Source organism: Corvus hawaiiensis, chromosome 3, assembly GCF_020740725.1.
Source record: "Corvus hawaiiensis isolate bCorHaw1 chromosome 3, bCorHaw1.pri.cur, whole genome shotgun sequence".
Classification (NCBI taxonomy): domain Eukaryota; kingdom Metazoa; phylum Chordata; class Aves; order Passeriformes; family Corvidae; genus Corvus; species Corvus hawaiiensis.
Window position 1 is genome coordinate 79,455,506 of NC_063215.1, and position 14,761 is coordinate 79,470,266.

Sequence of the window (14,761 nt, forward strand, 5' to 3'; positions counted from 1 at the left end):
TCAGTAACAAGAAATTGGTTTTTTTCAAGGCCACACATGAAATTCTTGTTCTCCAGTTGGCTTCCACAAAAAAGTCTCTGCTCCTACTTTGAGTTTCATGGGTTTTTCTGGGATTACATACAAGAAATAATAACACTTGACTACCAACCAGTTTCAGCCAGAGAAGCAAGAATACTTTCTGTAAGTTTGATAACAACACATAGAGGAAGAGTTTAATTTTCAAGAATATAGGAAATAATCTTTGTGTCTCCTCAACAGAACCTTGAATTGCTAAACCCATAAAAATAATGTAACACAATCTTCACTATAGATCTGCCTTCATTAAAAAAGAATTCACACACATTTCTCATGTTTTTTGGTTCCATCCTTACACATGCATCATTCCAGATGGAAAGTTCATGATTTTCCCTTTCACACAGAAATATGCATATGCCAACCATTCCTGATCATTTAAATTTGCTCAATCTCTTCCTCGGGGGGCCTATGACACAGTAGTCCCCCTATAACAAGTATGTGTTTACACCAAAGAAACAATAGAAAAAGTATTCCAAAGCAACAACATCATTCACTTTCATATCTGATTTCATCAAATTGTTTGCACTACTAGTAGGTGGTTAAATAAGGTATGTGCAAGTTCATTTAACAGAAAAAGAATACAAATCATATCGGATCTTTCAAGAAGAGATTCTGGGGGCCAACAAGCATGTCTCCTGTGCCACAGGGAAACTGCCTTTTCCTAATGCCTGTGATAACTATTTGTGCTGCTGCTCAAATAACATACTACATAAGGTTTTTATTACAGAGACTGCAACTGCAACTGAAATTATCCATATGCCTTACATTTATTTTTCTAAGTTGTAATCATGAACATCTCTGAGGATTTGCCTGTTATGACCACTCCACTGCTTAGCCTTGATTTGCAACTGGCATTTTTGTGATGATAGATGAATCCACAGGGACAGTCTGCTTCTCTCTGAAATCTAACCCATGGACAGTGTATTCACCAAAGCTAATTTTGCTCCTAAAATGGCTAATCTCTCCAGGCTCTCCTTGCAATCAGTGGAGACAGGTTGCTCCAAAGATGAACCTTAATTTCACACATCCAGCCTTTCTGAATACATTTTTAATCTGTTTAAAGTACGATCCGCATTTAACATCACACTCTTATATTTATCAGTAAAGGTTTTTGTTAGTGTATGGTTCTCACTAAACCAAAATACAGCCACATAAAGAGATTCAGGGATCTTGGGCATATGTCCCGGTTCTTTTCATTTCTCTCATGCTCACTCAGTCAAGCCAGCATGACTGAAAAGTATACTCACTTTGCTTATCAAATCACAACACACAGATGGACAACTTCTGAGACAATGGCAAGGAAGAGATGGAAATTTCTTAGTATTAAGCTGATAACAAGAAGGAAAACCATCTCAAGAAAAAAAACATCCTCAGAAGAAAGTGTCTTCACATATATCACAGAAATATCCCTCAGCTACAGTACTTTCAGGAACTTCCTCTACAATGAAAGGTTAGGTAATTTTCTTTCTCAGTTTCAAAACTGATTTATATCATTTTCTTGCATAGCACTTCTATTAGTGAGGTTAGATTTATTAAACATATAACTTAAGATTATGTTACATTGAATAGACAAAATAAAAAACTTTCTTTATGTAATGCTCCCTCCTATTTGCTTTGGTTGAGCAGGAGTTAATTATTAAAGTTAATTTTTAAGTTAATTCTTCAAATATATTTAATTTCTTTTGGCAGCATTTGCTGAAGGACTCTTCTCTCTTACACAAAGACACTGACAATAATAGTAAAGCGGCAAAACTGAAAGTATTTTTTATTCTCAAAATTGGATGAAAAAATAAAAACAAAAGTAAAGTCTTCAAAAGTAAGGCTTACATAAAGTACAATGAGATCAGAAAATGAATGAAAAATGGGAGAAAATTCTAGAAAGAAAAAAGAGGGCTGACAAACAGACACAAAAGTGAGGTTTGCAGGAGGAGGACATTCTTTGAACAAAATTTTCCATTAATTATGAATGTTATGCATCCAGTTTCATTCCTTAGTTATTTGCTAAAATTTGTGTTCTTTTCCTTATACTCTGCTAGCCACAGAAATATTCTGAATTTTTATATCTAATTAGAATTTCTGCTCACTTAAAGTATATCAACCCATAAATTGATCATCATTGTTTTTACTACCTTACACTAACATACTCATAAGAGAAATATAAGGAATAATGCATAATACAAAACTACACTTAATTACAAATCACAATCCCTACCTCAGTTCAATGTCACATCATTGCTATGTAGTTGAACTATTGTTGAGCTTCAGAATCCTAGTCAGGGACCATGGATTATTAACTCACCATTAAAAATACCATACAAATACATCAGAAATGCATCTGCTTCTGTCTTTGAGAATTGAACATTATGTAAAAAACAAGAAACTACATATCAATACACAAGGATTGTTGGGAGTGAAAAAGAACATATACAATTACCGTTGACATTATAGAAAATCACTTCAGAATATCAATGTCTTAACCAATACCCAGCATTATGGAAGTAGAAAAGGTACTGTGCAGCGAGACAAGAGGTACAGCACCATTTGACAACCTCTGCTTTGCATATTGGCCAAAGTCCTTTCCCATTTAATTTGTCCCTAAATGGGTTTCTGATCACTGGACTGGAGAACCAAAGGCAGACAGTAGCCTCAAGTAACCCCATCACTGTCATGTGTCAACTGAGCTCGAGGGTAGCTTGACAACTGCTAAATCTGAAAAATTATTAACATCCTTAATTATATATTGATTTAATTTCCTCCCACGTACTGTGACATTCTTTTTCTTAGAAACTGTATCATAATACACAAAACAAAGTGAGACGAGAGAGAGTTCAGTGATGGCCGTGGCATTTCTTAACTTTTGCTGAATGTTCGGTTAAGTTTTCAAAGCAAAAATAACAGGGAACCTAACATGGTGTACAAGTGGAAAGTCTTAACGTAAAACCAGGTGGTTTAGGGGTTGTTTGTTTGGTTTTGGTTTTTGTTTGGATTGGTTTGGCTGGTTGGTTTTGCAATATTTTTTTTCCCCAAAAATGTAATTCCTAGCTGAAACTTCTAATTTTTGAATTACATTACATTAGTAAGCAAATGCTCTTATCATAAACGTCTAATCTACTTCACCTAATTCTCAAATAAGAAAAGTCCAAAGGGTACCTCTCAGCTAGTATAGTCCTGTCAAAGAAGCAAAGATTTCCATGTGCTAATTGCATCAGTATTGGGACAGCCAGATGATGTTATAACAAGAATACATATTTTTGCTGGAGTGTCTAAAAACAAAGATGATAGATGTGCAATATAAAAAAATAAATCAATAGGCCAAAGCTGTGGGCCTCACAAAATCAATTTTGTTGCCTAGAGTGTTCTTCAAAAACTATGAAAAAAGCAACATCTTGAAATGAGATGAAATGATATAACAGAATAATAACTGAAAGACCTGAAGCACTTTAATCACCTGAGTATTTTGGTGGTTTAATCACACTGCAATATTTATGTTCCCAGTGGTATCATTCCATTATATGGGGCTTTAATCTGTTTTCCTTCAGGGGAAGAGAAAGATGCCACAAGAAAAATTGTCATCCATACAAGGAGTTCCCTCTCTCCCAAGCTTCTCTTCCCCCACCACCTGTTGGTTTTAGGGTTTATTTTTATTAACATAAGAACAGAAAGCCAGGTGCAGTACAAATTTCTTCGATTTTGGCAACCTCACACTGACTTTCACAGAAATATTTTACTCAGAACAGAAATACTAATTGAGCACACAAAGAAAAACATCTGCAACAAACAAGTATAATCAATTTAAAAGTATTATGTGACCACAGATTTCAGATGTATATTTAAAATAAAAAAATATGCTACCTTAAGAAATGTGACAAGCTGAAATCACCTCTCCTCAAACTTGAGGCAAATTTGTAAGCATATATAAAAAGAGAAGAATTACACAGAAAACAAATATTTTCTCAGAATCATTTAGTGTGTACTCAAAGTAGCTCTAAGTGAAGTTGGCAGTGCAAATCCAAGTGAAGAAATCACTTCTCAATTCCAAAAATCAGCTGCAAACCAACTGTGTGAAAATCATAGAAATTAATTGCCCAGGAGAAAGGAATAACTCCTAGCTGGAGGGGCAGTTGTCAAATTTTAAACAATCTACATTGTGATGGGTAGATCCAAAGAAAGCCTTAGTATCTAGAGAACAAATGTAGGTGTCTCAGCTCTTTGCAAACTGAAACAGGAGCCTGGGTGACAAAAAAGTCCATAGGAAGCTGCTTACAGCAAATCAATTGAAAATGAGAAGTTCAGGCACATGTATGAAAGTCTACTTCTCCAAAGCCTAAAGGCCTTTAAACAGAACTGCAGAATGGAAGGTGTTCTGATCTACCCAGGGGAGCTAGGGAACCGTGAACCTACGGATATACAATTCCACCAAACTGGGACATGTGCTGAACTAGCTGATTCTGTGGGGTAGTATTTTCTAGATAAATCTGTGCCAGCCTGCACCATCCCTTATGGTGTGGTTCGGTTAGGTTCAGCAAAGAGTTCAGAACTCCTACCCAAAGAAGAAATTATAGATGAAAAAGTTACACAAGTCACAGCAGTTGAGAACTGTGGGTTCTAGTTCCAGCTTGCACAGCTGTACATGCATTTTATTTTTTAAAAAATAGCATAGAACTATAGAATTGTTTAGGTTGGAAAAGATCTCTAAGATCATCAAGTTGAACCATTAACCTAACCATGTCAAATTCACCACTGAGTCATATCCCGAAGTGCCTCATCTACAAGTCTTTTAAATAGCTTCAGGATTGGTGACCCCACCACTGACATGGACAGTCTGTTTCAATGTTTGAAAACCCTGTCCATGAAAAAACTTTTCCTAATACACAATCTAAACCTTCCCTGACACAACTTGAGGCCATTTCCTCTTGTCCTATTGCTTATTACTTGGGAGAACTGGCCAGCCCCCACCTTGCTACAGCCTCCTTTCAAGCAGTTGTAGAGAGCAAATGAGATCCCCTCCGAGCCTTCTTTTCTCTAGGCTAAACACCCCCAGCTCCCTCAGCCACAAAAGACTTGTGCTCCAGACCCTTTCCCAGTTCCACTTCCCTTCTCTGGACACACTCCAGCACTTCAATGCCCTTCTCACAGTGAGAGGCCCAAAAATGGACCACAGGATTGGAAGTCTGGCCTCACCAGTGCCAAGTACAGAGGGACGATCACTGCCCCAGTCCTGCTGGCCGCACTATTCCTGAAACAAGCCAGGATGCCATTGGCCTTCTTAGCCAACCCAATGCCAAACAAGCCAGAAAGAAAGCTGCAAGCAAAATGAACTAAAATTACTATGCCTGCTGTGTTTTGATGTTAGTACTACAGCTATGCACTAGATTTGGTCAGAGTATGCTTCCACTATGGACGTCTCAGGTAACTTAAACTCTTCCTTGTCTCATTTGGAGGCCAGATACACACCTGCTGATATTAAGACAGGTATAAGCATCCAGAATAAACAGACATACTGATGCTACTGTAATTCTGTCCAAGCCTAGTCCTGAATGTCCAGATCTTCCTCAAACATGGTTTCCAAAGGCAACTATTTCCCAAAGGAACAGAAATAGAGCAAAAGTATTAAAGCAAAGCACAATATGAATTCTTAACTCTATGAAAATTATGTTTCACTGACATATATATCCACACTCCTGGTACTTTGTGAAAGCTCTGATTAATTGCCAAACAAAATTGAAGCCTACAAGCCCTTTCAGGTTATATCCATTTTACAGCTGTTTCTACTGAAGCAAAGGAAGAATTTAAACTTTCCACTATTTTACTTGTCCATGAATTTTCTGTGAATTCAGAAGTCCTAACTCACACACACCCTGTTTGTCATTCAATAGAAAACTCTCATTTCCTTGAGTCATAATACCCAGAAAATTAAAAACTGAAAAAAGAAAAAGAAAATATTGGATGTAATATATCACCCTCTGACATAGGAAGGTTTTCATCTTTCTTTTATCAAAAATTCAAAATGCTGAATTAATTAGACCATTAACACATTAAAAGTAAATGCTAAGTGTGAATAGCTTCAATTTAATCACAGCTGAATCAGTTTTATTTTGCACAGACTGGTGCTGTATTTTCAGCTAAGAAATTAGATAGTAATTAGAAATTACCCATCAATTATGATCTAAGGGTGATGATTCTCTCAATGTGTTAGAAAGTACCTGACAGAGTATTGATTATACATTAGAAGTTTACTACATAATCAGCTTAAAATCACATGCTTTGTATTGAAGATACTAAGGCAACAAATGCTCCAATACAGGTGGATCTTGTGACCCTCTAATTTCTGTGCTTCAGAGTTCCAGTGAGTTTTTTGTAGCTCCATATGTAAGAGGGCTCATTGAAATAAAATGAGATTGATCAGTGCAAAAAAAGGTGAGACAACAGATGACAATGATTGAGGATCACTTTCCTGCTTACTCAATTACAATATAAAGCATTATTTTGTGAGATTCTTACCTTCAAGATGAGACTCTTGACAAAAAGTACTGAGACATTTTTGAAAAATACCATTAAAAGACCATCAGCGGATCTCATACACGAGAAATGTTTTCATGTTCTTAAAAACATTGAAGAATATTTGTTAAATAAATATCCTTAGAACTATAATTCACAGAAAGCCTGTTGAAATAATATCACACACACAGTTGGGAATGACGAAAATATATTTTACTTCTCACCAGTATGGTAATAACATTTTTTGGAGCGCAATCAATCTGTCTTTATCTGCTTAAAAAGGTGATTTACTTGCAGATGCCATTTTGGGAAAACCACAATGTTTTTCATTAAATTTTGATGCATCAGAACGCTCTGAATCCCCTTGTACCAAAGGTATCTATTAAAAAACCCCCAGAAAATGTATCAAAACTAATTTTTTTCACTCAGATCTGTGGTGTCATGGTGGTCTTATTCCTTCGAAGTGTGTATCATGAAAGCCACATCAGAATCTTTGTTGTCAAATTTTAGAAATTATAACTGAGGGAATTCAAAGAAAGCTTAGAAATAAAGAAAACCTTTCAAAATATGCATAGGAATAGGAAGAATAAGTATCATAATGAAGCCTAAGAACAATGTGAAAACTGGATGTAGAATACAGTTTATGTTACTAGTATACTAACATGGCTTATTTTATCAATAATCTTATGGCATTTGATTTTTTTTATGCAAATTTCAACAATGAATCAACTAATTCTCTGGGAATCTGTATTTTCAGTTTAAAAGGAAAAAAAAGAAAAGCTAAAGCTAGTAGCACTGGAACTCTGAGAAAAGTTGTCTGAGAATAATCTGTAATCTCAAAGTTCATAGGAGCAATTAGGAGAACCTCAAATACATTACCTTGTAAACCTTGATGTTCCATTTTTTGTCTTGTTTGTGGGGTTTTTTAAATCTGAAACAAGATTTCTGAACACAGAGTTGGCAACATGCAAAGTATTTTAGAACAGGACTGACATTCTTTGTGAAAGAACTTTTGCATTTCCCAGCGGAAGAAGGAAACAGTTGAAATGTTCTGGGCAAGAGATTTTTCTTTAGAGCATATTCAATCACATTAAAGGATAATTGCTGCTTCTTACTAATAACCATGAACCACTTGGAGGAGCATCACTGCCTCTGGAATACACAGGCAGTTCTGAAAAGACTCGAACTTCAACACAGGGAGGACTTGTACCTTTAGGCACAGTCTTTCGCTTTTGCCATTTAACACTTAGGTCCTGATTCTTCCTTTAGAGTCTATGCAGTACTATTGCATTTTGTAAAATAGCGTTCTCCAAAGTATGTGAAGTACCTTCCGGACAAGAGAATGTTTTTTCCCAAGTGAAGTTCAGGTGCTGTAAAGCATGCAGTATAATTCTGCTTTGTGGCTTCACACTTGGTTGAATGCTGTGATACAACTGCATCAGGTACTCTCAGTCATACCTCTAAAATTTTATTTTCAAGGACTGGCTGCATAGGTAGAGACTGTCCAAAGTTTATGTTAGCTGTAAGTTATTGATAGTGTCAAGGCATTTTTATTACAACCAAAAGAAAGTTAGGCTTCAGTCTGCCCTACTTCCACTGTTTACCTCACAGTGACTGTGACAAGCCACATATGAAGTTACCATGCTGGAGAGGTACCTTCCTAAGAGCAGTGGCACCCCACACTTCTCTGAGGCCTGTAAATCCTAATAATATTTTGGTTTCATCTAACTCTATTTTATCTGTTCTTGATCACTACCAAATAATATAAATTGATAACATGAAAATAGCTGCTAAACTAAATAAATGAAATTTTCTTTTACCAGTCAGGTAAATCAAACAGGAGAATTTTGCTTTTCCTAACAGTCTAATAGTTTTAATGAATAGGTTTCTGTTTCAGACATCATTCTGGTATAAATGCACCCTAATAGCATATTCCAGGCTCTGAAGACTCCTTTTTTTTCCCCCTTTTTTTCTCTTTTATTTTTCTCTTCCATCTGCTTCCATAAAAGAACAGACTTACTGTATTTGTTTTTAATTGTATTTACCCCAGATAATTCATAGATTTATAAAAGACATTTTAGAAAATAAGATAAGGGCTTTGTGATGCAAAAGAAGAATACTTCTGTTTGAGTCTATACAGAATTTTCTTTCCCTCTTCACAAGATTTAAGTGAGTTTTATAAGAGTACATTTACCTTACACATTTAAACTACAGTGGCATTACACAGTTTATAGTAAGATTTAGTAAACACTATCATGAAACTTTTTTGTTTCTTATCTTATATAGTAGCAAATTTGTATAATATGTATGTTGGGAAGCTTGCTTGGAGACTGTCAGTCTCCTCCCAGTCTCCAGAAAACAGACAAACAGCTCCTGTATCTCAGCAGTATTCCCCTTCCTCAACCCCTGGAATATACTCATGTTCCCCTCTCTTGCTCTCGCGCCAGCCTTACGGCTCTGGTTAGCAGTTCCAACACACAGCTTCAACCCTGTTTCAGGGCACACTCTGGCCAGATGGCGAGGGTACTCTCCCTGTCCCCACCAATAAAGACACGAGTGATAGCAGCTCCACCAGAACTTCGCTCTTTTACGTTAAAATGCCCTGCAACAGGGCACTTGGGAACCCGAGGGAAAACAAACATCAGCAGGGCCTGAGTTCCAGAGAGGGCACAAATTCAGACACACCAAGTATGCTTTCTGCACCAAGAAGCCCCTTGCTTACTAACAAGACTCTTCAGAAGTTCGTTGAACGCTCTCCTCTGGCTTTCACACAGACTGTCTCAGGAAGTTTGGATCTTTCCCCTGGCATTTATAACTTAGATTACATTGATATATTTTAATAAAAAATCTGAATCTTACGACTCAGATGGGTGAACATGTTTTATAGGTTTTCAATTATTAAAACTTCTAATTTATTTTTCATCAATACTCTACTTTTTTATAATTTACAAAAATTACCAATAGCAATGATATATGTGTTTTACTAAACAAGCAATATCCTCTTTTTTATGACATTTCTGAGCCTCCACCTAACTCATGGAAACCTCTTATATCTAAAGAATTTCAGGTTGGGAGTTCCATAGCTTCACACCACACACACTGCATGAAGAATCATTTTGGTTTCTTCTAAATTGGTCACCAGGTAACTTGAACTTAATTTCTTAATAGCACTCTTTTTTTTTTTTTTTTAATATTCTCTTGACTATAAGCTTGTTTACTGAGAGTAGTATTCACACATGATGAATTTAGGACAGAGCTCCTTTCATCAGATAGGTACTGATCTAGTGAGGTGCCAATGACTAAAACATAGCTTCTTCCAGTTAACTTAATTCTGGACCAACTTCCATAGTGTCTGATTTAATAGACTGCAAATCATACAAGTCCTGGAAGATGCACCACAGTTCTTACTTTCACAAGGTATACAGAAAAGAAGGAAGAAGAATTTACACTTCACTTACCCCTTCTTTCAGCTGTATCAATAAACAGTGAAGAAAAATAGCCCAGATCAGCCTCTGCAATTTCCTTGTAATTGGGAGCAAACACCTGCACCTCAGTTGCCTATTAGCTCATGTGAGATAAAAAGAGGAGGAAAGGACCCTCTATTTTCTGTCAACCACCAGTGAAGGAGGAATGAAATATAATCTTCTTGTGGAAGGAGAAGACAGAGGTATTCCCTATCATCCACATATAAGTACAGAGTAAGTTGAACAGTTTCATATGGTAGGCCTAGCAAATAGCATCTATTTCATTCCTGGTAATACCAAAATTTTTATTTCTAAAAAAGTAATGAGTCAACAAAATCAGTTAATTTTGGACTACTACTTTTCATTTATTTTTGGGGCTTTAGTTCTTAAATGTCAAATACCATGATTTAGTGTAGTTTGAATTCACAGAGCACAGATCAAATGCAAATATGTTGAAAATATGTTTTATTTTTCTCACAATACAATCAAAACTGAAGATATATTTAGATTGGGTCTAATGCCTTGCTAATCTATGTACCTGCCTACACTTGAGCTTTCCCTATTATTCATCTGAAATCACTGTAGAAAAGCCTCGTCAAGAGAATTTATGGGCTACTTCAGGCTGAAATTTGGAAAAAAGCATGTGTAGTATATTCATTAATCAATGAGAGTAATTTTTACAGTCTTGTTTTGTGCCAGATACTGAAATTAGATCTCTTAGGGGAAAATCTTCCAATTCATAAAGAAACCTACAGAAATTTCTTAACTTCAGCCTACTGATTTCACTCATAAGCTTTCATCCCACAATTTCTGGAAAGCCACAGCTGTTGTCAGAAAAAACTTGCATTTATGGAATTCCATGTTACTGCACGTTTCTAAGTAAAATGAAGTCAGAGATGTAAATGTATCTAAAGGGATCTAAAATGTAAATTTCATTTGTGCCTCCAAGTCAGTCTCTGAACAGGCATTTTTCAATCTGATTTGAATCTTATACTCACTAAAGAGTGAGTATAAGGCATTATATAGTAATGCAAACAGAAAGTACAACAGGAAGGAGTCCTGCAGAGAACTATTAAAATGCCATGAATTTAATGAAGACCCTCTTTTGAAAGCTTGTGAGGAATTAATTTCTTTTCATCTATATGGCCACAAGTCAGTAACAGAAATTTTAAAGTCAGTAACTCTGTAGATAATTGAAAATAAGTAGAGATATATTTACTGCAGAAAAATATTTTAAAGATTAATTTGGCAAAAGCAATATACATCATGTTGATTTCAGCTGGTGACTGTGGTGTAAACGTATTCACGGTATATAGAACTCATAGTACCAGTTATTAAAGACTGAAACTGGTAAGATCTGCACTACAAAGAAAACACATACTTAACTGTAGATATAAAGTAGTTCTAATTTCTCTATAATAAAAGCTGCTAAGTGTGCAGCAATAACTTCAAACTTCACTGTTTTGCTCAATATTATCTAACTTGAAATTCTTCTTCAACATGGAGTTCTCTCAACCCTCAAATTAATTAGTTTGATCTCTACTTTTATTTTTAATCTTTCCTAAACCTTCTGGTAGCAGAAAATTGCTTGTGGAGAGCACAGAATGGAATAAAACAGCTGGACTAAACTAATGTGTTGGAGGGAAGGAAAAACCTTTGCAGTTTATTAATGTATTCAAAAGACTGTTACAAAACTTTACAATTTAATTATTGGAAGATTATAGAACTGCTTCACTGCTTCTGTACTGTGTTAAATAAACTCTACGTGCAAGGAGTAATAAATGAAATTGTTAATTTCAGTGCATCCTTAGGGAATAGTAAGAGGGGGAGTTTACATTGTTTAGAGTTCCAAATGGATTTGAGTTTATATACAGTAATAAATCTTAACTTCATTGTTAATTAACCCTGCCTCAAGCCCCTTTTTGCCTTAGGAGTTGAAAGACACAGTGTCTGTTAGGATAACTCACCATTCATATTCTTAAAGATGCTTAGGACTGGGAGAATTTGCCGATAATAGGGCACCAAGGCCTCCCCCACCATTTCAGCTGACACCACCAGGTGCTGGAGGACTTTCAGTGTGGTGCAGAGGATCTGTCGGTTACGAAGGTTCAGTGCATCTGTGATGCAAGAAAGAACAACAGGCAGAAAGCAGAATTAATTTCTAAAATGTAGAGGGAGGGGGAGGAGTCCTCTAATGGACAAATTTAATTAAACTATACTCTGTCGGGAATTGTAAGTGGGCCTTTATTAGCCCAGCTTAGAAAGATCCCAAAGATGGATTGCAGTCCTGATGTTATAAAACACTGCCTTGTCTGATTGTTATTTGTTCCCACAATTTGTGCTGACTCTTCAGTAACCCAAAGAATGCAGCTCATTATTCTCTCATGCTGCCTGTATAACACTGGTGTGGTCCAAACAAATGAAAAATAAATGTTCAGTAAGTACCATTTGGGGCCAATGGAACTGTACAACTGCAAGACAACCTGCAAAGGTTGACAACAGATGCATTCTAGTGCAACAATTACTGTTTGTATGTTTGTACTTATTTTTTTCATGATCATTTTATTCATTCAACTGACAATTCCTAGTATTCTGAGAATCAGTACAATGAAGCAAATGTTTATAGAAAAAAAAAAAAACACAAACAAACCTTGTAGGCTTTTTTCAAAAGAAAAACATTCTAGGGGAAAAAAAAAGATTTTGTCTAGCCTACTTAAATTTTTCTCTTAGCTTTCAGTGTCATGCTTCTAATCTTATGACACTAAGACATTTCATAAAAACCTCTTGTTTCTCCTCTTTTAATTTTACTAAAAGCAAGTACTTTGCATTCTCTTTTAATTAAAAATGAGTCATGCTTGAAATAAGTATTTTTTTTTTCCTTGCAAAATCCATCTATTTATAAAAGCATTTCTGAAATTATGCAGCTGGATAAATTTGTTAGCAGTTGTCAAATTTGGTATGCTCTTATATATTGGTCTGCCCACCAGTGTTCTGCCCACTTACATAGACTTCTATATCATTGCACTGGGACAGAACTGAAAAAGATAAGCTCATTTTCATTACTATGTTTTATAAACACAGAAATATATAAATATGTGATTTGAGACACTGTAACAAAGTATATGCATTTAGAAAAAATTGTAGCAAAGAACATAAAAAAAAATTGAAGAGGGGTTACTAATAACTTCAAGAACTGCCTCTTCAAATCAAAGTAAAAGGATTGAAGATATCTCTCTACTCATTGCAGAGGTGCTGGAGCTTGATGATCTTTAAAGGCCACTTGTAACCTGAACCATTCTATGACTCTACAATTCTGTGATTCAGTATTTCCAATGATGAGTTTTACCAGAGCACAGGAATGCTGTTTCATAGGGGATGAAGAAGTATTTCCACAAAGGAGCAGTGTCAGTTTTTCCATCTCTTTAAGCAAACGCACTGTAACCCACCTGCTTTTGCTTCTTATCACATGCCTGCTGAGTGTTAAAAATCAGAACTAGATTTCCAAAGCAAGGGCAGAGCAGATTGGTTGTGTGAATGGACAGAGAAAATTCTCAAAAATCAACTAGTAAATGATTATTTACTTCCCTTCATGCCTCTTTACATGCTTGTGAACAGCACACTGAACCTACTGTTAGAAAACAGAAAGCCCAAGGTATAAGGGTACTATTGCACATCATCAAACTTAAAGGAGTAGTGTCAAATGAAAATACAGACTGAATTCCATACTTCCTATTTTCTAGTCCCTATTGTAGTCACCAGGCTGCACTTAATTTCATATTGTCTCTGAGCAAAATAATGTGTGGAGAGGAAGCCCAACAATGCAGCATGCTCACACTAAGTTCCAGCAAAGAGGCTGGCTATTCCAAATTACACTTTTGAGGATAGACGTTCTAAGGCTGCTTTAGCAAAGAGAGACCCCCAGACACGATTTTAAAGACTGGGTCCAAGTCTCAGGTAGGAAAATACTCTGTCAGAGAGAAACAGGCATTATTCATTTTCATGAAAGAGTGACTGGAAGAGGAAGTTTTGGGGTTCCAACATATAGATTTATTCACTACTAACTTGTCCTGCACATAAATAATAGCTAACTGAACTAATAGGGAAATTATCACTAACATTTGTAATTTTCAGTACAATTTCAGCATGAATGTTTATATTCAATTTTATGCATTATTACAAATTAGCAAAATTAATTATTCATACACACACCAATAATTAATTAAGAGATATATCATTGACAGAAATCACTGCTTCTTAATCCTTAACAAAAAAATTGTACCCACTCCCAGGAGTAGTACTTCTGGACTGTAGAAGCTGTCCCAGAGGATGAAAAACCTTATTTTTAGGCATGCAGAGTATGTCATATAATTGGAAATGGCTGTCCAAATACTCCTAAGAAGAACTTTTGGATGGATCCCATCTGATGCTATAGACTTGTCTCTGTCCAAGTGGAGCAGGAGGTACCTAACCATTTCTCATTGGACCATGGTGACTTCATTCTGCTCCCCATCCCTATCTCCAGCTCAGAGGTATTCTGAGTATTCTGACAATACCTGGTTTTACAACTAAAGATGGAGGCCATACCAGGGGAGGAAGCTTTCTCTTCACATCTTTAACCCCTGCAGGCCCCAGGGAGGCATCAGACTTTCCCAAGAAGTGGGTCCAGTCTGCATATTGAGCCTTCTGTCAGCTGCTGATGGGACCCTCTTATTAAAATGACCAGT

General features: G+C 36.1%; 1 protein-coding gene across 1 annotated transcript in view; it reads right to left on the bottom strand.

The window, feature by feature from the left end:
- PACRG (parkin coregulated) overlaps positions 1–14,761 on the bottom strand; it is a 223,746-nt gene that overhangs the window by 89,636 nt on the left and 119,349 nt on the right. Inside the window, exon 7 of the mRNA XM_048296681.1 lies at positions 12,005–12,154. Coding sequence (XP_048152638.1) covers positions 12,005–12,154 — 150 coding nt within the window. The remainder of the gene's footprint in view (positions 1–12,004; positions 12,155–14,761) is intronic.